Source organism: Lepisosteus oculatus, chromosome 15 (genome assembly GCF_040954835.1).
Source record: "Lepisosteus oculatus isolate fLepOcu1 chromosome 15, fLepOcu1.hap2, whole genome shotgun sequence".
Taxonomy (NCBI): domain Eukaryota; kingdom Metazoa; phylum Chordata; class Actinopteri; order Semionotiformes; family Lepisosteidae; genus Lepisosteus; species Lepisosteus oculatus.
Window position 1 is genome coordinate 4,069,484 of NC_090710.1, and position 26,266 is coordinate 4,095,749.

Sequence of the window (26,266 nt, forward strand, 5' to 3'; positions counted from 1 at the left end):
AACGTAACTTAGTCAATCTTCAGATAATTCCTGGCTCTGTGTGACGGAAGAAAAATCAATTGAAGTTTTTTTTCTTTTTTTGCATTTGACTTTAACACATAAACTAAGCTTTTAATCGTATGCAGTTCCAAAGTCAGTGTGATCAAAGGCAACAGTCTTCAAAACTGCAAGTGTGAACCACTGTTGTAGCAGTGGATGTAGCCGTGGTACTTATGGTACTGTTATTTAATTTTTTTTTAACTGTGTAATGAATTACTTATGACAGGTCTTCAGAACTGAAGTTGGAGGACATGCTGTGCGTGAATCAATACCACATTCCTGCAGTGGTAGCCTAATTTAACTTGTTAGTGTTGCTCCAGTCGTACTGGTTTAGAGGGCTTCTTGTGCTCTGCAACTTCTATTGAAGTAAAATGATAAAGCTATTTGTTATATTCTAACAAATGGATGGTATATAAATTCGGTTATGTTTTGATAATTTAAGGAAATTTTCTTTGTTGAAAATGTTAGTGCAAGTAGCAAGTTGTAAACCCTATTCACAAATCGACTTGTGTCTTGGTAAAGTGTTTATCATTTAGCTCCACAGTGCATTTAAAGGTATGAAACTCCTTTAGGCAAAGCTGTTTGTCATTAATCATACCTTCTGAGCACTGGTGCACAAAAGGCAGAGCACCTCTAGGGGGAGGTTAGGATTGGACAGCCAGGGCAGTATTGACTTCCCAGCAAAAGGGCAGCTCCTCTGACTTGTGGATGCCTAGGTGTTTGCTGTGACATCATGAGAGATGCACCAGTCAGCAGTCTCTCTCCTCTAAGGCCTGGTGCAGCTTGAGCAGTTCTGCATGGGTCCTGTCAGAGTGGGATGCCCACATCTCCTGCCCCCACACTCCCTTCTGAAGCAGCACAGTAGACGTGTATTAATCTGTTGGCCGTTATGTAATGGAAGCTATTGGTGGAATACATTTTTTGTTTGCGTCTTCATCACTTTTAAAAGATTTTACTCTGGCACACTCGGCAGTCAATGCTCATGTGTTTCAGCAGAGGTGGATGGCTTCACTGAGGAGGTGGAACAAAGATGCTGAAGAAAGAGGATTTTCTTCAGCAAATGAAATTTCATTGAGACTCTTAAAGGATTGCGATGTGTTAAATGAGCACTTGGTTTAAGCTACAGTATGACAATTATTTGTTTAGCTTTTCATCAGAGTAATAAATAGATTGTTCTGTTTTTAAAACCAAAGTGTTTTGCTTCGCCAGAATTAATGACATAGAATTTAAGTAGCTATCATTTTCTTTTAGTTTGTTTTTGAAGTATAGTAAGTGGATGTGTATCACTAAAATTCCAGTTAGTAATGTATGCTTTTCTCTTTTCTTAAATCTAGTTATTCATTTTCTTGAGGTAATGTGACCAAGGCAGTCCTGAATTGCAAGCTAAAGCACTGGAGTAAGATTCAGTTTAGTAGTGGCCTACAATTATCTTCAGAACACAGATGGCAAATCGCACCACTGTATTTATATGCACTCCGTTCAGTTGTATACTGATACGGAAGAAATCCATCCATTTTCTTTCTGCTTCATCCAGTTCAGGGTCTCGGGGGGAGCTGGAGCCTATCTCGGCAAGCAGTGGGAGCAAGACAGGGAAATGCCGGAACCTGGGACCCTCACGCCAAGAGGCAGCAATGTTAACCACTGCACTGCCATGCCCCCCAAGTATATACGCGTTTGTGAAAAATTAAACTTAAAGGAGGGTTGTTTGGTACTTTAAGTCCTATAGTTTGAAAGCGGCGGTGGTTGTTGAATTCTGTTAGAGTGTATTCTTCCAGAAGTACTTTACACAGCTGTCCCAATAGCATTTATTTCTGCTGTGTTAATGCCTCTGGGATTCTGTCACTGTCCTTTACTGTAAAGGCTTCTTGTGATTTCCTTAATCACTGGCATGCTGCTAGGACTTGCAGTTTGCCCATTGTTGATCATGAGTACCACAGAGGTTACATGCTTAAACATATTAAAAACTATGTGCAGAACAAAATGTTTCTTCAGAATGAACAGTGGAACTCTCCAGACCAGACCAGTGGAGGAAAAATGGAAACTACAAGGGAATGCATTTAAAACAAAAAACAGACCACCCAGTCATGTTGTTGCAGCTGATCCCCTGTCTTTCAAGAAACTGCTGGATAAGACCTTGGGATTTATCAATGACGAACTACCAAACCGGTTCGAAGACCAAAATGACTTCCTCTTGTTTGTAACCTTTTTTTTCTGGAAAAATAATGTTTCGGCACAACTTCCTACCTTTCATTGCACCATTGTTGCATGTCATTAATGCCCTTTTGGAGATTGAAAGTCCTATTTGACAAATAACCAAGAATTTAAGTTTATTAATGTGAAACAGGTTTGCATTTATGTAGATAGGGTGGAATTTGTCTTTCTCCGGAAGCAGCATCCTGCCTGTTTTGTGGTCAAAAATGTGAAACTGAGAGGTTTCAAATGCTTAATGGAGTACTTCTGTAGGTGGAGTTTTTAAGTCTTTCTGTTCAACTATCTGCGGCTTCTCACAGTTTTGACATTTTCACTTTTAATCACATTTGGGTAGAAACATGAGTTAAATGGACCCATTTTTGGGTTTCCACAGCTGGAATGACTCTGAATTTACCTTTAATGATGGATATTTGTAAGCAGTTAAGCTATTTTCAGGCTGGGTCTACTGCTAGTGCTACAGTATATGTGTAGTATATACTGTATATAGATAAGATCAAAACATGCACATTTCCCCAGTGCAACATCCATCTTCAAACCCTTTCATCCAATGCAAGGTCACAGAGGAGCCAGAGCCTATCCTGGCAAGCAGCAGGCACAAGATAGAATATACACTGGACAGGACACTAGTCGTCACTGGGAACATATGGACATACTCTTAACAGGGCCAAATATTCCAGAAGCAAATTCACCTACACGTTTGTCTTTTGACCGTGGGAGTAAACCAGAGGAATGTACAAACTCCACTCAGATATCACCCCATAAATTGAACGCAAGGCCCTAGTGCTGCAAAGCAGCAATGCTAATGACTGTGCCAGTGCACTTCCCTAGTATAATGTGTTTTCTCAAGAGAACATAGCGGCCACTTGACTTCCTACAATCAGGCCATGCAAAACAAACAGTGCCTTGCAAACGTTTTTTTCCCTTTCAAGTCCTGTTTTGTTGAATTACAAATGTATGTAATGCATGTTTTCAGTTTGAGCATTCACATTTTAATTAAAAATATTCAGTATGTTGTTCATCCAAATGGGACATCATGGCAGGAGCAGAATACTTTCATGAAGTGTGGCTTGTCTGGGGGATCTCCAACTCCCACAGACTTTGTATTGCAACCTGGTTTCTTGAGAAGACCTGCTTTCACTCCTTCAGCTTGGCAGTGGTGAGAGACTGATGGGAGGAGCTGGAGCACACCCTGAGGCGGCTTGAGTCTGCTTTGTGATGAAGCGAGTTTTTAGATTTATTTTATGAGTGATTACAGGCTACACTGTCTGAACAGTAAACACTTGTATCATGCAACACACTCGTCGGGGAGTTTGTACAATTTTTTTCATTGTCTTTGCCTTGAGCATACATAATAGCAGGATGCACAACTACAGCCTCCACTTAGAGTCCTCTAGGTGCTGCAGCAAATCAGTCCTAATAGAAGCAGTTCTAATTGAGACATTACTTGAGTGCAACTTCTCTTTTTCAAAAATACACCAAATAGTCCCTCTATGAAATTGATCTAGCCTTGCAATGCCCATACCAGAAAACCTGTGGTGTGGTGTTCAAATGGTGGCGCTCAGTTTGAAAAGAAATAGGAAGGAAAGTGGAACCAGGCAGCTTCAATCAGGCTTGTGGAAGAATTTTGGGAAGCCTTCATCCAGCAGTGGAGTGAAAGAGGCTGAGAGGCTGGTGGTGATAATACACGATGGTGTTAGGAACCCTAGTCTGGGGAGTTAGACAAGGAAATAGTTTGTTTCCTTAAGCTAGTAGCAGTGTAGAAAATATTGGTGGATGTCCCTCAAGCCTAACAGCGGTTTCTTTGTGGGAGGGCTTGCTCAAAAATCTGTACATTTCTTTTCATTAACGTGTAAAAAGCCATATGCAGTATACTATGTAAACTCTTGTAAAGCAGAGTCCTCACTGCCATGATATTTACCTAGAATTCTCTTAAAAATGCCAAACAGCTAGCTGTTAGAATTTTTTCTACAGGAAGCAGGGGTGTTTAGTTCACAGTCAGAGATGTATACTGTATTGTTTTTGTATTTGAGGGGGAAAAAAAATTCTAATTCTAGATATTTCATAACCGGATGCTTTCAATTTTGTGTTGTACTGTTGAGCCCTTAAAAATGATAATAATAATAAGGTATGTGTCTGAATTCCCTCAGATACTGAAGTTCCAGCTGCAACTCGCATTGCAATCTGGTAAATCAACAATGAATACTAGGGAGGTTTTGAAACATATCAGGGCTGAATCGGTAGAGTGACAGATCAGAAGAAGGTTAATTTTCCCCTTTACGTTTAGTGAAGTCGGTCATGGAATGTGCATGGTACTACCCAGAGTGCTCCTCTTCAAAACTGAGCAGGCAGGTGTGGAGAAAACTGGGTAGTGATGCCACTGTGAAGTCACCAGTGACCAGTGATCTCTCTCTGAAATGGGATCGATGTTCAGGCTAGAGATCAATGTTATCCTAGATCCCTGTACGAGCCTACCAGCTCTTCTGGCAAGAAAGAAACCATTACTGCAAAAAAAAGGACCAGATTGTTGTGAGGAGACATACTACAGACGTGGCAGATTTTGTATTTGGATGAGACGGTACACGTCCTCGAGTGGTCAAAGTTTTGGCTTGAATTCAAAAGAATACTTACAGCAAGACCTGCTTGCAGTTCATCAAGAATCTTCCAGAGCTTTGCCAAGGAGAATGGGCAGAAAATTCTGTCATTCCACTGTTAAAATGTGGAGTCCCATCCCCAATGACTGAGAGCAAAAGTGTTTCTCCCAAATACTGACTGTTTACTTGTGCAGTCAGTGAATTTCACTTTGTGCATCTTCTTCATAGGCTTTACCCACATCCAGCCTTCTTCTCATGTAACTGTTTTCAATTTGATCATTACGGTTTTGAATAAAAAGAGCTCATTTGAAAGTCCACACATTACTTCATAAATCATCAAAATGTCATTGTTTTGGGAGGGAATGAGTGTTGCAAAGCTTTGTGTATATTAAATGTGATTGTAAAAGGTGTATTTTTTTGAAGCAGTAACACCTATATTATCTTCATTGCAAAACAGAAAAACGTTTTTTTTTCTCTTAAGCAATTCAGTTCACTTTCAGTTTTCCTTTTTTATTTTACAAACTCCCACATTTTATGAACAAGGAGAGACTTTTTGTCACCAAGAGTCCAAGTTGAAACTGCGGAAAAAGGCATTTCAGACGTGTCCCCCTGGGGGCAGAACTCTCCTTCACAAGTGTCTGAGGCACAGGTGTTGATTTATTTCGGTCCCAACCCTCTGCTGGGCTTAGTCCTTCAGGAAAGGGTTGTACGGTTTCATTTCCACTTAGCACGCAAACAGACATCCTCCCAATTCCCTGAGTTAGTGAAGAAGCCCTGTCAAGTACAGGGCTGTGAGAGAACTACCACAAAGTGCTGATGGCTAGGTGCACAACGCCAAGCACAAAAAAGAGCACACACAAACACGGCAGTGTCAGGTAGCCTGGCCGCTGACAGACATTCTTGTTGGAGATGCGTGATACCTCAGCTAAAGTTGTGATGCTGTGAGGGGTGGCTGTTTTAAGGTTGTTGAGGATGGTGAAATCCCATTTGACATCAGAGTGTCCGTTAGGGTGCCAAACAGCCTGCGAGCTGTCCCCCTCCCCGGTCTGGTTGGTGCCCCCTGGAGTCCCAGCCCTCCCCCGGGGGCGCGTCGAGGATGGCTGACAGGCTGATGTTGGCGTGCGTGACGGTGTGGCCGGCGTCGGTGCAACTGTTGGCGGCCCGGCCGTGCGTCTCGGCCCGGGCCCTGCAGCAGCGGGAGCGGAGGGCGAGGTGGAGCAGGGGGTGCAGGCAGCAGCTGAGCGCCGCCAGCAGGATGGTGCAGTTCTTCACCTTGTACTGCGTCTCCTGCCAGCGGCAGTCGCCCGTGTCCGAGGTCAGCAGCAGGATCCGCTCCAAGTGGTAGGGGAGGAAGCAGGCCACGAACAGCACCACCGACGCCAGGATCTTCCTGCGCACCTTCAGGCTGCCCCGCTGGCCCCTGCCCACCAGGCTGCTCCTCTGGATGAGGTGCAGGTGGTAAACCAGCAGGGCGTAAAATGCCAGCATGAGCACGAGGATAAGGAAGAACACCGTCACCCCTATCACGTGCGTGGTGTTGTACCTGTGCCGGTTGGCGTTGACGATGTGGTCGAAGCAGTTGGCGGCCACCGTCTTGTTTTTGGCGATGTTGCGGGAGATGGTGCCAATGATGACCACGATCGCCGCCACCCACGTGAAAGCGCAGAGCAGGCGGCAGACCCGAGCTCTTTTGAAAAGCCTCAGCAGGGGCAGCTTGGGCCGGACCACACTGACGTAGCGGTTGACACTCGTCCAGAGGAGGAAGAGCATGTTGCAGTACAGGTTGATGTAGAAGAGGGAGATGGTGGTGAACTTGGCCAGGGTGCACATGGAGGATTCCTGAGCCCACTGGGCGCTGTGCCAGTAGTAAGCCACCCGGAACGGGAGGCTGCAGCACAGCATGAGGTCGGAGGCAACAATGTTCACGACGAAGGTCACCGTCGTCGTTTTCTCTGCTCTCCACAGGTCGTACAGGGCCAGACCGTTGGTGAGAAACCCCACAATGGCTAGCATCAGGTACACATAGGCAATGGCTTCATAGGGAATTATTTGAGGACAGAGTCTACAAATGCTTTCTGGGATGCTGAAAGAGCAGAGGAAAAATAAAAGCCATTTTAACACTCCCAAGGCAATACTATCTACAGTCCTCCAGTATGCAGCACTACCTGTGCAGGGATTAATTGAAAAGTTAATTGCGATTACCCATGATTACCACAATATGAAAAATGAATCTGTTATTATTTTTCAATTTACTTTTTTTGCATACACTGCATTTGTTCCTGTTAATTTCTCCTTAATTTAAATAGATTTATTTGTGTTAATTGCACAGAATTTATCATATGATCCCAATAAATGAAGCTTGGTTTGACACGTAGTACTGCTCTGCTGTGAGGGGTGTAGCTGTTGGCATGTCATTGAATCTCCATGTACCTGGACCTGGAGGGAGGCTGTGTCCATGTGCAGGTTGTATACTGTAGGTCTCTTTGAAACAGCAGATATGTGAAGAGCTGGGAGAAGCTGTTAAACTGGTTGACTGGTCAAGACCAATAACCCCCTGGTTCAGCTTGTTAAGGGTTAAGTTGGAATGCAGATCTGCAAATGTCCCTGGCACTTGGACCAGGACTGGACAGCCCTGTTGTGGGATTACTGTTGTACTGTCTTTTCCTCCAGTTAGAGTGCTTCCCTCACTGTATGTGGACATCAATTTCAAAGACTATTTCTGGATGAAGATTTCCGCTCTGGATGGGGGCTTTTCAGAAGGGTTGAGTGTGGCACTATGTCATGTTTTGCTGGAACTGAGCTCGTTAAGACTGATTGCTGGGCGCAAGTCCAGCCTCATTCTGCTTCCATTGTGTGCTCTTTGCCAGGAAATATCATATGTGCTGAGTTGTTGTCTTGTGCAGTGTACTGCTACCTACAAGCCACACAGGATGACACACAGGATGTTCTCATGTTTGGTTTCCTTATTGAACTGTAAGTGTAACTTTCATAAAGGTCTGACATCGAACCACAAGTTCCTTTTATCTGCGTTTCATTTGCTTTTCTCATCTCACAGTTAAAAGAGGGAGTGTTGAAGGAGTCTGTGTGGGTTTTGAGATATCAGATAAGTTGCCCCTGCTAGTTTTTTATGGAAAAAATTCTAATTTTCTTGATTGTTTGGCTTCAGTGTATTTCTGATACCCTTGTAAGATATACTGTATAACCCCATCAATCCCTGATCCTCTTGCAAGGGTTTTTAACAGGGATTTATCTTGTATTTATTTAGCTTGTATTTTCAGTCTCCTGAAATAGCACTTTTCCCAAGATCTGAGAAACTTGTGAAAGTAATCCCAGGTGGTCTGCGTTTTGCCACATTTTGCCAAAATCCACTTAGAGCAGAAATTGATGCACTGGAACCCAAAAAACATAATCTGGTCTTGTCTAAAATATAGCAAGAAGATTCGTTTCCCAAAGGAGGGGTTTTGTTTTTGTATTTTTTAAATTGTTCTTTTGCTTAATGGAATGAAAGGTACTTTTTAGAAGTCTCTAAACTGAACTGAAAGTTTGAGAACCAAAACCAGTTTTCTGAGGCTTTAAAAATACCTCACTGGATTCTTTAGCATTTTTTTGGGAGACGTGTTTGTGTTCAGGAATGCAGAAAGAAGGTTCCAGGGAATTTGTTTTAAAGAGAATATCCTTTGTCGTTTTGGTTTTGAGCTGGAGACGTCAAATGGACAGGTGAGCTGTAAAGTAGTCCCAGGGAGACCTGATGCATGGAGCCTTTCTTGAGAGGTGGGTTTGAAGCCTCTGTCAGTTCATCTTCCCCTGTAGGGTCCATGTCTTTTTTTTTCTTTGGTATTTTGCAGATTTGTCACCACTGTTTTTCCTTACTATTGAAGGGGTAAAGAAGGGGTTTCCAAACCTGTTCCTGAAGCCAAGCCAAGCTCTGGTACACAGTCAAACCCTCAAATGACTTGATCATGGGATTAACTTTAACTGTTTGTCTATTTTCCGGCTCTTAAACTTGTCGGGAACCTTTTAACTATTCCGGAGTAAAATCCCCAAACTGTCAAGTAAAAGAACTTGCATTCCGTCCCTTTGAGCAGCTTTGTAAACTAGATCAAGGCTTCAGTTACTGGAGTAACTGGGCTGGAATGAACACCAGCAGATGTACAGTATGGTCCTCTAGGACAGAAGCCTTGTTCTGAGGAATATCAGAGTTTTAACAGTGATTTGCATTTGTTGTGTAACCTATCTATAAGCAGCAGCCATAGTAAATGCAGTGCTTCAGCATCACATTGTCTGTCCTCCTTACACTCCAGCAGGGTCCTGTGCTCTGTCTCCTGCCAGTTGTGTGTAATTCTAGGTAACTGACACTACGGGAACTTCCGTTTTCTTCCATTTGTTAACTTCTGTGATTATCGTTACATTTCCCTTGTTTATTTAAGTTTTGTTTTTCCTGACCAGGTTTTTTGATGCAAGAGGAAGCTCTGGGATTCATTACATTAATTTGATTTACCTGGTTGGCTGTGTCTCTTGTCCATGCTTAAAATGGGAGGTATGAATCTCAGAGCAGCTTCCTGGGTGAGCTGATGTAGTTTTTGATTCTCTGCATTCTTGCGATGTTAGGTTTCGGTAAAAGTGGCCAGTGTATGCAGTGAGCTTTATTTTGTAACGCGTCTTCACAATATTAGATTTCTGCAATCAGCTGCAGAGATCAGCTGAGCATTGTTAAAACCTGCAATTGTATTAAATAGAGCAAACAATGAACATTAACATGTCATAGAGCTTTAAGTGTATAAAGTATAAGAAAATAGACCTTAAAAATAAACTTACCTTGTGTTGCTGATGGTATTATTGATAAAACAGTCACCAGAATGCATCTTCAAGAAATCTGCATTTCAGTCAGTGTAACAAATATCGGATCTCGTTAATAATTCCTCTTAGCTTCCCCAGTAGTGTGTATCTGCTGTAGTTCAGATTAAATCTGCAAGACGATCTCTCACTAGAGCATGTGACATCCTGTGGTTCTTAATGCACTTCAGGTTGTGTGAAATAAACACCAGTGTAGCCTATATAGGGACATAAAGTTTTCTTTTTTAAATTTGACTTTGTTTAATAAAAACATCCTCCCTCTTTCAAAGATTAAAAAATCTACTGTTGGTCATGAGTTTAGGGCTTTCAAAGTCAAAGGTGTTTAGTTTTAGACTTTGTGCAAGCTGTTTTTCTTCAGCGAAACCAAAGATAGATTTGCAGGTTCCAGCTTTCAAATCAGGTTTCTCTCACTTTTGTTTTGCTCATTTTGTGTCACTTCTTTACAATTTTACAGTTTTGGAAAACACTTTTCTCATCCGCAGGAGATCAAAAACAAAAATAGGCAAGCGAGTGACTTTGTGGTAGGACAGCGCTGTCAAAACCACTATTTCACCAATTCCTGAAGGTCCTTTATGTAACTGTCTTCTCATGACATCCTGGCCAGCAGAACCACTGTTGTATGCTTTATTTAAGAACTTTATTACTAAAATGTAACGCAAGGCAGAAGCATGCTGATCCTTTTCTTTCTCGTACTGAGAAGTGGGTGGTTTAATGAAGTGGTTGATTATCTGAGCATCTCTGTACAGGTGCAAGGGGAGATGTCCCAGTCTGTCTCTCCAGTTCCTTTTTCTTGCTTTCCCCCTTTTGTTCCTTTGCATGTAATCATGTTTTTCGGAAGTAAAACAAACTGTGCTATAGCTTCTTTTCTTTGTTTTTTGTTCCGCAGCTCTTGGTGTTTGTAGTGTGTTGTAATGTGAAGAAGAGACCTTCGGTGATTGGCTTGAGGAATTGTACATGGGCAACTCTTTGCCCTGACGTATTTTAGTATCTCAGAAGTACCAGCTATAAGCGCAAAACTTATTCATACACTATGCTGAATGTGACAGCACTGTCCGTTTACTTACAACTGCCTTGTGCTCTAACGATACAGATCACAAGAACCATCATTACCTATTACTCTGCACGCCTGTAGACCAGTGTCGCATATTATCCTTGTGAGGTTCAGAGAGCTACCAAAACAGTAAGAATTATGCGGAATGCATTCCTTTTACTGCATCAGATATCGGATATAGCTTTGAAGCTGATATCACTGCGGCACACTGTACCTGAAAAAGAAACGTTCCGATTGCACACATCAAAGCTGGACAACTCACTAACTCTTCTTATGTGCGTGGTACTGTAAATGTCGAGGCTCTGCAAACCCTAATCCTGGACTTCCACAAAATCTAAAGGATTTCTTTCCAGCTGCGCTGCCTGACTTAATTAGGTCACTCTGTTGCTCAATTAACACAAGTGAAGATGTTATGTGCTCATTAATTTGCCATTTATCCTCCTCATCATTTCTTTGGCTGATACTTTTATCTCAAGTTTGTTCCCATTTAAGTGGCCGGGTGTTTTACCGAAGGAATTTAAGTGATGCATCATGTTCAAAATATCATCACCTAGGAATTGACCTGCAGCCTTTCTTAAGAAATGCGTGAAGAGCTCCTGACCACTCGATCCTGCTGTCTGCTAGGTCCCGGTGCCTTTCCAGGTTCCCTAGTGCATCTTATCGTTGGGCTGAACATTCGGCAGTCAAGGCTGCTGTCTGCTATGCTTGCCAGCTGTTATAGAGAAAGATGTAAAGGAAAAAAAGAATAGATGGGAAGGTATATAGAAGGATTTTGTTGCGTTTTACTCTTTTGTCCTATCCTCAATTGTTCTGTAATTATCACTTTCCACATTTGATAATTGGCGTCCTTGCTTTCCACTGAATTACTTATTCAACGGCACACGCTAACCTGGCAAAAAAATAGAAGATTCCAAGTGTAGGATGTTTGTAGGTGGGGGAAGATTTCCCTTTGAGCTTGTTGGTATCTCTGTGGGTGGGAGGTGTGCTCAGTGGCCCACTGGTATCTGTGCTGCTGTGTACCTTTCACCTCGGACTGTAGCCACTTCTGCAATAAAAGCCACTAAGGGATTTTTTCTGTGCAGACTTCGTGTGGGCATAGTAGAGAAATAATGTATTTTGTTTTTATCATGCATCCCACTGACACTCTTTCAGTTCTGCCTGTACAGCCCAAGATGTGCTGATCTTGTGCTGTGATGAGAATGAAGGGCTGCTCTGCAAGGAACAAGCCAGGGTAAATGAATTGGACCTTTGCAAATCAGATTTATTCTGCCAGTCAGATTCCTGATAGAACATCACATGCTCGGGTGCGTATAGTTGTTTTATCCAACCACCATAACCTCAGTCATAACAAATGCCGTAGTTACACTGTCTCGCTTTCATTTGCTATTTTTCCCCCGTTTCACAGTGGAGAAAACGGCAAAAAATGTGTCCCTTACATGAGCGCAACTCAGATACTCAGGCCAGCTGCACCTGGAAAAGCTCAGTAAGGACACGCGCAAAGAAGATGGGAAAACGTCTCCTCTGTGTTCACTTGTGTCCGTTTCACAGTCCAGCTAACTGTTGGCTTCTCCGAGGCAACCCCCTTCCCATCATGCCTCATGATCGGCCCTGAAAACTGCTCATTACCATTTCCTCCCAACACATGTGCGTTTTGATCTATGTGACATCTGCATCTGATACCGCACTCTGCAGTCATTCTTTCTTCAGTCAGCACTCCTTTACCTAGATGCGTATTGCTTCGTGACATCTGAGCTATCCACTTCATTGCTTTCCTCACTTTTTTTTTCCCCCAATTGATTTTTGTAATTTACATTATGTATTGTCTGTTTTGTATGTTCTCGTACCACCTGATAAGCAAATGAATTGCAATCAAATTCACCAAGTACATTTCATCAACAAGGAATTGACTCTTGTGTACATATTGTCAGTTTATTTGAGAATGTTTGGTGTCTTCAGTATACTATGTGTTTGTATATGCTTATGTTAATGCTCATTTGTTTTTTACTAGCCTGACTGACATGGCAGTAACTACATTTTCCAAAACTCCAAAACCTTTTTCTTCAGAAAGGGATTAACTTAACTGATCCCTATCTGCCCCTTTGCGTCTTCTACCGCGCTCAGAACACTTTATTGTACTCACTTTTATCTCCTCATTTTTTCTTACTGTAAAGTGCTTTGAGAAACTACTTTTAAAGGTGCTATATAAAATAACGGTTTTAAGTAGCATTATAATTACGCTTTGAAGAGGAGAAGGTTTTGTAAAGGGACAAGTTAACCTGCTGTTACTCTTGTACTATATTTTCAGGACTGCCGTGCCTCAGACATTAAGTGTAATTCTTTCACTTTAAAGTCATTGATAGATGGAATGAGGAGGCCTTAGGACAAACATTCCCAGCATTGCTTGTTTCTCTCTGTAGGATGTGCTGCAGAACAGTCATTTCTCTCTTGTGGAAACACCCCTCAGAAAAAGAGCCTGAGATGCTGGTTTTCAGCTGCCTTCAAGCAAACAGACACATCTGATAGCTGTGGGAGCTCATGTGCAATAGACACAATCCCAGGGTTGATGAGTATGTGAGGTGTTAAAACCTGTTGGAGTGTGTCTAGCACTGCCCCCTTTTATAAGATAACTTTATTAGCCATATACAGTTTCTTGCATTAGGAATTCATCTTTTCACATATCCCAGCTTGCTCTCTATGAGACACCGACACACAGAGAGAAGCTTGGGGTCAGAGCACAGGGTCAGCTATTGTACAGCACCCCTGGAGCAGTTGAGTTTAAGGGCCTTGCTCAGGGGCCCAACAGAGTAGGATTCCTCTGCCGGCTGCGGGATACGAATCGGCAACCTTCCAGCCACAGGCACAGATCCTTACCACAGAGCCACCACACCGCCCCTTTTTATTAATACATTTTTATTATTTTTTATATTTTGCTTATGTTGTTGGAATTAGGCCTTAATGGTTTGAAAGTTGCAAGCAAAGCCCTTACACAAAGTGATTTTGTTCAACTTTAAATAATCTTGCTGCAGGCAGAGAGTAGCCCATGTTAGAAAGAGCAGGCTTTTATTACTGGGGACCAGTCGGTAGCACAGTGAAATTGAGTTGGTTCTGCTTTGTGTTCATCCCAGTTGCCCTATACAAGGCACATGCTGTGCTGAATGCCCTACAAGTTCTTGCATTTGAGTAGTTCTCCAATCCTTTTTCATAACCTTTATGAGGGTTCATTTCATTTCATTCCAGTCTAAGTTGTGCGTATACTGGTGTATGTGTATGCAGCCGTGTTTGCTTGAGTGACACTTCCCTCTTTTTAATTTAGCTACCATTCTTCGTGCAAGAGCCTCAGGAAGGTTGCAAATGAGACCTTGCTTTTTTGCAAGTTTGGTTGTCTTGACACCTGTGAACGTTCACCATCTGAGAAGTTTAATGTTTACCTTTGCAGATCTTTGGTGATCCCCATCTTTAGAACACAATTATGATCATTTATTTTCATAAATACATTATTTATTCTGCGATGGACTGGCGCCCCATCCAGGGTGAACCCGGCCATGCGCTCAATGCTTGCTGGGTAGGCTCCGACTTCCCATGACACTGTATGGTATAAAGCGGTTTGGTAAATGACATGACATAAGATATTAATTAAATATATCATTTATAGTATATAATCATATAATATATATATAATTTAAATATATTATATTACAGATCCTCACTAACTTTTACAGATGCACTATAGAAAGCACACGTACAGATTGCATCACAGTGTGGTATGGCAACTGCAGTATTGCTGACCACAAAGCCCTACAGCGGGTGGTGAAAACTGCCCAGTCCATCACTGGGGCTGCCCTCCCATCCATCCAGGACATTTATGACAGACGGTGCTTGATAAAAACTCTAAGCATCATCAAAGCTACAGACACACACCCCAGCTACAGACTGTTTGACCCTCTACTATTTGGAAAATGGTACCAGAGCATCCGGGCCCGGACCACCAGACTCAGAGACGGTTTTTACCCCTGCTCTGTCAAACTAAACTCCCACCCATGATCTGAACCCTTACAGTGCCTTCTCTCTTTATCAGAACTCAAACACACATTGAAACCTACCTCTACCTCACATGTCAAGAAGTTCACTCCCCATAATTTTCAATCCTTTTTTTCATTCTATTGATGTATGATTTTGCTCGACTGATGTTGTTTTGCACATTGCTTGTTGTCCCTGTCTCTTTTCTTATACAATTGTATTGTTGGTTTTTTTTTTGTACTACTTACTGAGAGCTAGCTAAGTAGCATTTCATTATACCATATACCTGTGTATAAGTATTATACAAGTTACAAGTTTAAGTTTGTCATGTGATATTATTTAATTGTGGGAAAAGGCTTCATTTTTCCATCTTGCATGTACAGTATAATATGTTTTCCAGCAGAGGGCACTGTGCTCTTTGAAGATGACTTGAATGGGAATTTATTTTCAGGGTAGGAAATTGTGGTCAGGACCCTCAGACTTGGTGTTTTGTGCTTTCATTTAATTTTAAATTGGACTGAGCCAATGCATACTCTTAATTATTCTGTAGCTCGGTTGCTATCAGTGGACAGACTCCAACAGGTTGTTTTTGTTTAACGCCCAAAATACAGAGCAGAAATGGCCTGCCTGCACTCTCTGTGACAAAATCCAATGGATAGCCCTCCAATCATCAATTTCTAAATAGGAAATTTGTGCTGAATTAAGTTGAGGCATCATTTGAAAATTTGAGTGGAAATGTTAACACCGTGTCGATCACAAGGATCAAAATGTGCCATATCTGAATTTATTTAAATCAATGTATTACTTGTAGTACAGGTGTACATATATTGCAACATCGAGAGTTAGTGTCCTATATTCAGAGCTGGAAACAATACACTGATTGCAAGGTGGATGCTGCACATTGGTGGTGGTGGAGGGGAGTCCCCATTACCTGTAAAGCGCTTTGAGTGGAGTGTCCAGAAAAGTGCTATATAAGTGTAAGCAATTATTATTATTATTATTATTATTATTGCTTGCAGAAAAGTATATTCTCTCATCAGTTCCCAATACTTGTGCCTGACAAATTCTCAGGTTTGCAGTGGTATAGCTGGAAACAAATGAGATTGGATGCACAGATTGTTAAAGTCATAAAATAGAAGATCCCGTGAAACATCCATGGTAAGTTATTTCTGCTGGCATGTATGAATAGGGAGAATATCCCTTTCTCTGATATTCTGCCCAATGCATAAGCAGGGTTTAGTTTTTTATATATAGCTGGTGTAAGAAGGTTAGTCAATTTCTGCATTTGGGCTTCAAGAACTGAAGTGAAGTCTCCATTGAAACCTTATCTCCCAATATATCAGCACGTTTGGGACCAATCTTTGTCGCCTGGCTAATGGAGGCTTTTCTGTGTTGGCTGGTAGACTTGTCCTTGGTTTATAGTGGAGCGCCCGCATCTACACTGGTTTACGAGACTGAAGCTTATTCTTGTGTTGGTGGACACCTGGGATACGATGGCTGGTCGACAGTCTGATGTGGAGCTGTTGGTGGTGCTGATGTTGGCGTGAGATGAGAGGCATAGCAGGTCCGTGGTGGTCCTGCGAACCGTGCCCGACAACAGGAAGTACATGACTGGGTCCAGGCAGCTGTTGAAGGCCGAGAAGAGCAAGGCGATCTCGTTGGTTTTGTCAATGATGTTCTTCCAGTAGCAGTTCGGATCACTGATCTGGGACCAGATGTAGACACAGCGGAAGATGTGATATGGGACGAAGCAGACTGTGAAAATAAAGAGGACGAAGAAGGATTTCTTGGCTGTCCTGCTGTACTTCTGGGCATTGGGCAGATCCGGCTTATCCTTGGAAACCTGATACAGCTTCTTGGCAATCTTCCCATAAGAGAGAACTAGGGAAGCAAACACTATCCAGAAGACCACGATCAAGAACACGTTGAAGTAAGCCTTCCCCTTCGCGTACTTTCGGTGCTTGTAATGGAAACACTTGCCTGGGGTCTCGTTACCCTCTGAAAGGACGATCATGGGAATGATGGCAGCAGTCGAGAGCACCCAGATCAGACAACACAGTCTGGTGCTCCACCTGGTTCTCTGGAGCTTGTAACTTTTGCTGGAGCGCTGGATTTTGATATAGCGGTCCACGCTGATGAAGCCCAGCAAGGTGATGCTAATGTACATGTTCATGTAGAAGACATTGCCCACCACTTTGCAGAATACCGTGCCCAGCATCCACTGGTTGTTGGCGCTGTGGTAGACGATGCGGAAGGGCAAGCAGATGATGAGGATGAGGTCGGCGATGGCCGTGTTGATGAGGAACACCCGGACAGAGTTCTTCTTGGGGTGGATGAAGAGGAAGACATAAAGGGCAAGAGAATTCCCCACCATTCCAAAGACAAACATCAAAGAGTAGACTACCGCCAGGGGAATTCTTAGAGCTCTGTCGTCTATGATGCAGCCGGAGTCGTTTTTGCTTGTGTTGGTAATAGTGCTGTAGGGCTGGGATTCATTGCGAGCAATTAAAAGGCTTGTCATCTTGTGCGAGTGAGGCCGCTTGATGTTGTTAGCAGAAACAGGAAATCTTCAGTCCTGCAACAGAGAGAGTTTATTTAAGGTCAGACAATGGTTGTTTTATTAAATGGTCACAGTTCATGACTAGACTAACTTAACAGTGCACTATTTTCTGGGAGTTCATCCACAGAATAGCTTACAGAGCATAGGTCCTGTTGGGGAAAAAAGAACACGTTGCACTTTCAAGGATGTTCAAAGCATTGACTTAAAGGATAATTAACACTACAAATTAAGTACATTAAAACATGAGTTAAGTACATTAATGAACACTTTACTTGTCAGTTTTTCATATGTTGCCTCAGCTTTAGGCCTTTCTGTCTCTATGTACAGTATGCTGAATTCTAGGTTTTGTTGAGTATCCCCATCCTTGCCAAGCTGGGCTGCATTAGCGTACCTCCGATTATATCGTTTACATCCACTTTAATCTTTTTGTCATGTTTCCCTCCTAGAACCTATATTTCAACATTAATTGGCTTTACTGCAGCCACCTCTTCCCCTTTTGTCTTTATTTTCTTCACAGAAATTTCTTCACAGCACTTCAAGTGTCATAAGTGTCTGTTTTAAGCTGCACTGAGAGGAGCCATTCAGTGCCTGCGTGCTTACATACACAAGTTGTTATTCAGAACAGCTACAGTATATTAAAGTGTCTAATGGGCTATTGTTCCAAAGGGGTATGTTTTATTAGTTGTGGCGTAGTAAGCTAAGAACCTACAAAATGGAAGTTGTGTTAAAGTTCAGTGTGCAGTTCCCTGGTCAGCATCTTGACATAAGCTTTTCTAAAAATCAGGAAAGTGTCTATATTCTTGGTATGCAAAGTAAACCAGTTTTTTTAGAACTATCTTTTTACCCATCGGATAGCATCCTCTCCTTGACTTTCAGTACTGTTCAAAATCTTGGCAGATTGTGGTCTGTGGGACGATAAAAAACACTCTGAAATAAAGAAGACGTTGGGTGATGGCTCTGTTGTTTAGTGAATTGGAGAACCCGTACTGATTGAAAGTTACCCTCAGCCTACAAGTCAACTTTTGTACATAACACTAAACTACTTTTCTGCAAAAGCAACTCCTGTGGTCTTCATGAGTGTTATGGTCAAGTAATGATGCACGCAAAAACCAACTTTTGACTCCGTCTTTACTGTGCAGTGTTAGGTGCGTTTGCTTTCATTTAAAAATGTAGTCTACAGTATATTCTCTTACTGACCAGTTAACACAATAATGCACAATAATTCTTTTCTCAACAGGAATGGCTTCAAACTAGGAAGTTTCTGAGCATTAAGGATTAATGCCAGTGTCTTTAATACAGCCATTTTTATAATACCACTTGAATCAAATGATTCTGTTTCAGTTTCAGCTGCCTGACCCAATGCGTGATCCTGGGTCCGTTATTCTCCATTGCAGAATGTGGGCTTGTGCTTTTCCATTAGGCCAGCTATCCCAATACCGTCTGGAGTGAGTTTTCACATCAGTGCTTTCACCTCAGGATGGATTGATTCTTCGTGTGTTGGAAGATATTTTGAGATGTTGATATGATTCACACTTTGTCTTATTGAACACTGCTTCTGCCCCGTCAGTAACTGCCTCACGCAAGTTGAGCTCGAACAGAAATCCTGCTTCTAGAAATGTTAGTATTGCAAAAAAGCTGAGACCCCATTCTCAGCTTTTGCAGAATCAGGTACAAAGTAAAAAATACTCACCCATGGATTTCTGCCCATTTGCCTGCCAGCTTGAAGTTGAGATCAATAGAAATTCAAAATATAAGTTGCTCAGTAGTTTTCTCTGCCGAGACTCAGTGCCTCTTCTTTCATAATTAACAAGCTTGTCAAGTAAGGATGTTTTCTTTCAGCAGACCAAAATAATGCTGATGCCCAGTTTTTCTTACTGCCTCGTTTAGCACTCCTCTTCTTAAGCTGTTTGTCATCAGTTTGTGATAGCTAAGCCTTTGCTTGAAAGGGGGAGGAAATATGACCACAGCAATTCACAGAACTAAAGAATGGGCGTGTTCTATATGCCTTTAACCTGGACAACTAATAAGCGCGTTTCATGCACCAATTAAAACAGGAAATTTTTGCTTCTACTGAAAATGTTAGGAGACTTGGAAAAGCAGAATGGGAGAGACAAATTAAGCTGTGCACAGTACAATGGGGGGGGGGCTTAAATAAGGCATGTGTTTTAGCAAAGATTACATTATCTATACTGAAAACACAGCTTGGGGTTAGACTAAATGTTGATTCTTGTTATGCTTTATTTGTGAATTGTATGCTAACCTGTGGTATTTTATTTGCCCTTGCATTTTTATGGGGAGGGTTTCATTCACAGGCTGTTTTTTAAACTTCAGACTTGTGGGCTGTTTCAACCTTGGTTTCGGGGTGCATTTCCCGTCACGTCAGTTTGACTTGCTCACTCCCTCAAGGGTGTCTGAGGAGAACTGAAAATTGTAAAACAGATGAAGTTCTGCACCAGCAGCCAAGTGGATAGAGGCTGTAAGCCACAGGAGATGCGACTTGCCACATTATAGAGCAGATTTTGTCTGAAGGGCCCATGTGCTCTTCCACACAGGTTAAAGATCACTTCCCAGTGCCATCTTGCGTGCCACACTTTCTGATGATGGATTGTCAACGCTGAGCAGACAGCGGTAGATAATGTCATCCCTCTTAGGAGCCACTCTCATCTTAGTCACATTGAGAAGTGGGGGGCTATCAACTTTTCTCTCTGAACTAATGAATGGTGCTTTGCACAACATTTGAGAAAGTCACGCAGGAACCCCCTGCCCACTGAATGCAACAGGGGCATGGAGTGCTAACGCAATTGCGATGGATCTCGTACGACTGAAACATGGTTTTAAGAAATGGCTTCTGAAAGGATCGCTGGTTTAAGGGTCTGTTTGGACTTCCAGCCTTGCTCACAAGGAGTCTGCCCCCAGGGTGGCAGGGTTACACATTGCTGAAGTAACGCCATTCTCCCTCTCTTTCAGCCCCACTGCGTGCTCCTGGCGTCAAAGGAGAACTCGGCACCAGTCAAGCTGGGTGGCTTTGGAGTGGCCATTCAACTCGGAGAGTCCGGCCTGGTGGCGGGAGGTAGATTTGTTTTTTAAGTTTAATTTTCAATTCTAATTTCCGTACACGCTAATTTGTTTGCATGGCAGCTGCGTGGCTAGCCGCCTTTCAAAGCTGCACCACAGATGAACTGTGACTTAGGTCAAGGCAAGCGTCACAGCAACAGATGCACTTTCCTTTTCCAGTGGGTGCCACGGTAACAAATGTTTCGTCGGAGGGAATCGTTCCTTCGTCTTGAAAATCAGTTTCCCTGCTCCAGTGGGCAGCCCTGCTTCAGGAAGGTTCACGAAGACTTCTTGTTTTCTTTTCTGTCAAGGTTAATGTAGTAAATGTAATTGCCCCCGTCTTGTCCTTCACAATTGTGTCCACATGTTTTACAGAGACTTGTGAAACGTTCTAAGCAATGACCTTTCACGACCAAGAATTCCCATCCACTTTGGGAATTCTTTTCAGTCTGTTTGTAATACATAACATAACACATAAGGTATATTCACAGAAAAGTCTTAATTTACTGATAAGTAAGACCCATAGTGTCCATACTGTATTTAAATCAGTCTTTTTACTGTGCATGTTACTTATGGCTTAATCGGTTGACTTAGATTAATTGATTAGATTAAATTGATTTTAAAAATATGAAAATTTCAAAATGTAGGTTCCCTTTTTCTTTTCGGTTTCTGGCTGAAATTGTCACTTGTGGTTCCACAGGAAAGAAAGCAGAGCTTTGTTCCTTTAGGAAGATGAAAAAAGCTGTTCTCAATTTCTCATCCAAAATAAAAAGACAGCTAAGTAGTTGCCTAGGGGTTAAAAAAAAAACAGTTCCCTTTTCTTTTCCACAATCTGGGAAGTGAAAGCAAAAAAAAAGGTTATTATATGCTGTCATCAGACACAAGGTTATTCTTGTCAAAATTGGAATCCTTCAAGCAGCAAAGCTACTTTTTTTTTATAATTAGGAGCAAATTGAACTGGAACGTGTGCTATGAACGCTGGTCATCTGTCCTGCAGAGTGGTGAGACAATATGCTATACGCTGCAATAAAGACTGCTTGAAAAGGGAGTAAGTGAGGGAAAATTCACATCAACTGGTATAAAACTAGAGTTATGGTGCTGGGTTTTGTTTCTAATCCACTGTGACCAGATTCCCTAAGAGGTAGAGGACAGTGGACTGAGCACCACCGAGGTTAGGAGGACATGAGTTGAACAGCACAGCTTTCAGGTATCCTGTAGGCTCTAGGTGACGTCACTGAGAGACGCCTCTCCTCCAGAAGGTCCTGTATCAACTGGGTGTGCAGGATGGATTCTTCCCAGGTCAATACAGGGATCATTAGACATACAGACACAAAAAGCGATTTTCAAACTGATATATAGCTCTGTGGAAACAAACATTCGCCCCATTCAGATGTTCTGACTTCTTGCATAATTTTACCACAGAATGCTTTGTGGTGCTTGTTTCACTTATTTCATAAAGTCATCCAAAAGCCAGTGGGTCCATGTTGAAGCTCTGATAACTTTCAGTAGCATAAACATGCAAGAAGCCAGAAAATCTGAAGGGTGTCAAATTCTTTCTCACAGAACTGTCATAGAAAGAAAAATTCCTACCTTTTGTATGTTTCTTTTAATGTTAGCCACTTGACCCATAATATTGCATCGCCGTTGTTCCCATTATTTCACACATAGTTTGGATTCTAGTGGAATGGCGGTGTTAATAAAAGTGTCTTCGGGGGAAGATAGTAACCATTATCTCAAATCTTCCATGATGCTACTGGGTAATTCTTCTTCAGTCATCTATATCTCACACCGGGGACACACCAGATATATTTCAGGGGTCCAACAGGCTTAGAATGCTCTTGAGGTCAGACAGATAAATTCATGACCGTCAGCTGCAGTCAGATTCGGCCCAGTGGAGTTTCCTCTGATAAACAAATAATTTAATTCCTTCTCTTCAGTTTCAGCAACATGTCTGTCTTTTGGTGTGTTTGGGGGCTTTGAAGTGTCATTTAATGTGACTTGAAATTCTTTTACAAACAGATATTCTTTACACTGGGTTTACAAGAAATAAAAGTTGAAAATATCTTTTGTTTACTTTTTTAAATTTAACTTTATATTTGGCTTAAATAGTAAGAAAATGTTATTCATGATGTGTTTGGTCAGGAAAGCGAATAGACCACTATCTATCATTTCCATTAGATGACCCTTATCCAGCTGTTGATTGATCGTGTAGATGCACAGCAACAATTGCAAAACATGATGGTGTTTGTTAAAAAGCCAGGAAAACCACAAACTGTTGTTTTTTTTTCCAGAGTCTAAAAGATGTGCATCATTTGGTCAGTTTTATCAGCAAACTCTAGGTTCTAGATGCATGTTTTTTCCGATTTAGAGATATATAAAAGATGTGCTATTTTTCTGTCCATGCCTTTTTAAAAACTTACTTTTTTTGAAAACCGCAAACAACAAAACACTTCTTTCTCTGTTGCCCAAGAGTAACTTGTAAAACCGTCGTATCATCCTGACTTGATAATCCCACCCTGAACTGAAAATAACTTTGTTCCTTGGCATTGGCAGATGTTACGACCCCAAGCGTCTGGGGGTAAAGGGGTGTAACATTTAGAATCATTTTTGGAAGCAGGTGGGTTCTGGTGAGGGACTTGGGAAGCGTGATAACAAGGGTTGGTGCAAAAAGTGATAATTTTAAGGTGAATAATTGACTGGTATGAAATACGACACAATAAAACACAGGGAGAGGGAACTAGAGTGGTGCCAAAGAAAACAAAACAACAAACAAAATGGAGCTGGCTAAGAAAGTGAGGGGAAGCTAACCTAACTACAAAAGAAAACTCGAAACAGACAGTCTTCAGCATCTTCAAACACCCTAGCTAACCTCCACTGACTATCCAAAACCATACAAGACAAAAGGCACTCACCCATACTAAACTAGTGTTACTAATACAAAAATCAACTACGTGTGTGCAAAATGTACCCAACAACCTAAACTAACTATACACAAAAGTTCACACAAATACATAAGTGAACTACGAATACAAATAAGAGTAGACAAGTAACTGTACAAAAGCACACAGAGGTTGATGCAATAACAAGTTGGGGCAAGGTAATGGCGAAACGAGGATAAACAAACAAACAGAAGTACAAAGAGACGAACAGAAACCAACAAAACAACAAAGCCGAAGCTATTCGAAAAGACACACACAAAGCAAAAAAACAAACCAACAAAGCCGACACAAAACCAAAAGCGAGCCAAAGCAAAACCAAAAGCGAAGCGAAAACCAAAGCCGAGCGGGTCCGAAGTCAAACGAAAGGGCTCTTCCCTCTGAAAACCTCCATGTTATATAGTGAAGAAGATGAGTTGTGATTGGTCGAGAAGCTAATTGAAGATGATGTCATATGGAAACAAAAGTGTAATGGTGGGCCAATGGGGAAGGGAGAACAATCAAAGTCAGAAGTGTGGAACATAACAACAAAAACACATAGACCACACACTGGGACGTAACACCCCCACCCGTAAAAACAAACATCTAATGTTTGGACAAAGTGAGAAAAGAAAAACAAACGATAGGCCATACTCTACCCCCTGCCAGGTCATTTCCTAAAATAAGACTAATGCCTTTAACAGGTAATGAAGGTCGTACACCAACTCTTAACAAATCCTGTAACTAGGGCACAATCCAAATTAATCTTGTGTAGAGGCACGTTCAAGAGTCATTCAATCAGCAATAATATGCCCTTTTCTATGACAATAAAAAGACTTTTGTGTTTCTGACTAACGTGATGCTTTAATTGTAGTCGGATGTTCTCCAACTGGTATTCTAGTTTTAAGTAGAGACTTTTCCGGGCATGCAGACGTAAAAATGTTTTTGTGCGTGAGCACCAGCTCATCTCCCAAAATAGCTGCTTGCGACAAAGTAGTTACTTTTTGTTCATTCAAATAGACAACAACACGTTCAGGCAAACAGTTCTTGAATTCTTCTAATAACATTAACTCGCGCAATGAGTTAAAGTCGCTCACTTTACTGGCTACACACCATTTATCAAAGAGAATTCCCTTTTCTCTGGCAAATTCAACAAAAGTTTGGCCTGACACTTTGATGATTTCGAAATCTTTGCCTATAAGCTTCAGGAACCAGTTCATATGCACGTAGAATTGCAGCCTTCACAGTACCATAGTGCAAACTTTCCTCTAAAGAAAGTGTCGAGCAAACTTCCTGAGCTTTGCCCACTAGTCTGCACTGCAAAAGCAGTGACCAGACCTCCTTAGGCCAGCGAAGCGATGTGGCAATGCGCTCGAGTGCACCAAATTAGAATCAACTTCCCTAAATAGAGGAACTAAAGCAATGTGCTCACTTACAACGAAGGTGGTAGAGAGTTGATCTTGCAATGGAGCCACGCTAGAGGCCTCGGAGTGGGTCGGCTGTGCAGCAGGAGCATTCCTCCTTGCTTCTAGTTCAAGCTGTCGGAGCTTAACCTCTTTCTCCTCCTCGATCTCCCTTTTATGAATTGCAAGGCGCGATTTAAATTCTGCCTTGCTTACCTGGGCTTTTTCCTGCGCCTTCGTATGCACGCATATGCACTTTTTGACCCAGTGGAGACCGGAGAGAACGGTTCAAAAGAGGTAATGTGGCCTTGACCTCAGCCTCCGCTAAGTCTTCAGCCACCCCCTGCACCTCGCCCTGTTCTTCCAAAGCCATAGCAGGTTTAGCACCAGCCCCAGGAGAACCGGCGTCCTTTATTGCTAGTTCAACGACCTTTAACTCCACCATCCTATCCATCACAGCTCTTTGATGTCCCTTTTAAGAGCTTGTTTCGATACCTGATAACTTTTTCAAAAGTGAACATTGGATGTACACTGATCCAGAGTAGAGCACAGGGCTAGGCCGTTTTTTTAGGAGTTAAGGAAATGCTCTGCCTACCAGTGGATGGAACAAGGCCTTTTTAGACTTGAACAGAGAAGACTACAAGAAGACCTGATTCAAATATTAGGAGTCCTCAAAGGCAGGGACAAACTCAATCCAGCACACCTCCTCAGAATAAACCATGTAAAACAAACCGAGGAACACCAGTGGAAGTGCATTTAAAACTCAGAACAGGAGGCAGTTGTTCAAGAAACACCTATATGAGATCTTTTGATTAACTGCTAGGTTGAGATCCTTGGATGAATGAGATAGTAACTACCAGATGTGCTGCTATACTTGTATGATCTCAATGGCCTCCCCTTGTTTTTGTAACCTTTCTTGGCTTCTGAGGAGAGTTTAAAAAGTCCAATGGGAAGAAGATGGATATATTATTAATCCTATGAGGGAAATTGCAGTGCAACAGCAGCCTGGCACAATCAACACAGCACTCTGTAACGTAATGATACAGTAATACACAATACAATACTATAAGTACAGTCAGTGAGAAGTGTAGTAAAAAGTTTTTTTTTTTAAATAAGAATGCTGGATCTGGTCACAGTGACTTTGGCTGCGTGCTGATGGAAGTCCTGTATGGAAAGGGGAAGAGTTTCATCTTAGTGTTATGCTGCCTGTGGAAAGTGCCTAAAATGTCAAAACCCTGGAATATTCACATGACCAGATTTAAATGGGGAACGTAGTCTGTCCTCCTGAATTTTGTAACTGCTTTGCTGACTGAATATCCTGTGATATGCAGTGGTGTCAACAAATGTCCAAATTTATTATTTCATTGATCTTGCAAACTTGAGCAATCCTGGGCAGAATTCTGGTTTACATAAAGTCTCATAGGTCAATAGTTGCTTTCGGTGAAATTTCGTTTTCAGGTAAGTTGCTTTTAGTACAGAACGCAGTGGTCACGGTTATCTGATCAGGGAACAGAAAAGTAGCCAGTATCTCCGTGAGGAAGAGCAAATGGTAATTGGTGGCACGATCCTCA

At 42.0% G+C, this 26,266-nt stretch overlaps 3 protein-coding genes across 19 annotated transcripts in view; 1 reads left to right on the forward strand and 2 right to left on the reverse strand.

Moving 5' to 3' along the window:
* The window catches only part of caska (calcium/calmodulin-dependent serine protein kinase a), a 257,641-nt gene that overhangs the window by 159,814 nt on the left and 71,561 nt on the right, over positions 1–26,266 (forward strand). For all 17 annotated transcript variants that reach the window (XM_069178917.1, XM_069178929.1, XM_069178930.1 and 14 more), the window contains exon 6: positions 20,291–20,393. In XM_069178917.1, coding sequence (XP_069035018.1) covers positions 20,291–20,393 — 103 coding nt within the window. The remainder of the gene's footprint in view (positions 1–20,290; positions 20,394–26,266) is intronic.
* On the reverse strand, positions 5,336–9,795 carry gpr82 (G protein-coupled receptor 82). Its single transcript, XM_015363402.2, has 2 exons — positions 9,657–9,795; positions 5,336–6,924 (listed from the first exon to the last, which is right to left on the reverse strand). The coding sequence occupies exons 1-2, from the start codon at positions 9,701–9,703 to the stop codon at positions 5,847–5,849; spliced, it is 1,125 nt and encodes a 374-aa protein (XP_015218888.2). The 5' UTR covers positions 9,704–9,795; the 3' UTR covers positions 5,336–5,846.
* Positions 14,202–19,233, reverse strand: gpr34b (G protein-coupled receptor 34b). Its single transcript, XM_006638912.3, has 2 exons — positions 19,014–19,233; positions 14,202–17,338 (listed from the first exon to the last, which is right to left on the reverse strand). The coding sequence occupies exon 2, from the start codon at positions 17,282–17,284 to the stop codon at positions 16,136–16,138; it is 1,149 nt and encodes a 382-aa protein (XP_006638975.2). The 5' UTR covers positions 17,285–17,338; positions 19,014–19,233; the 3' UTR covers positions 14,202–16,135.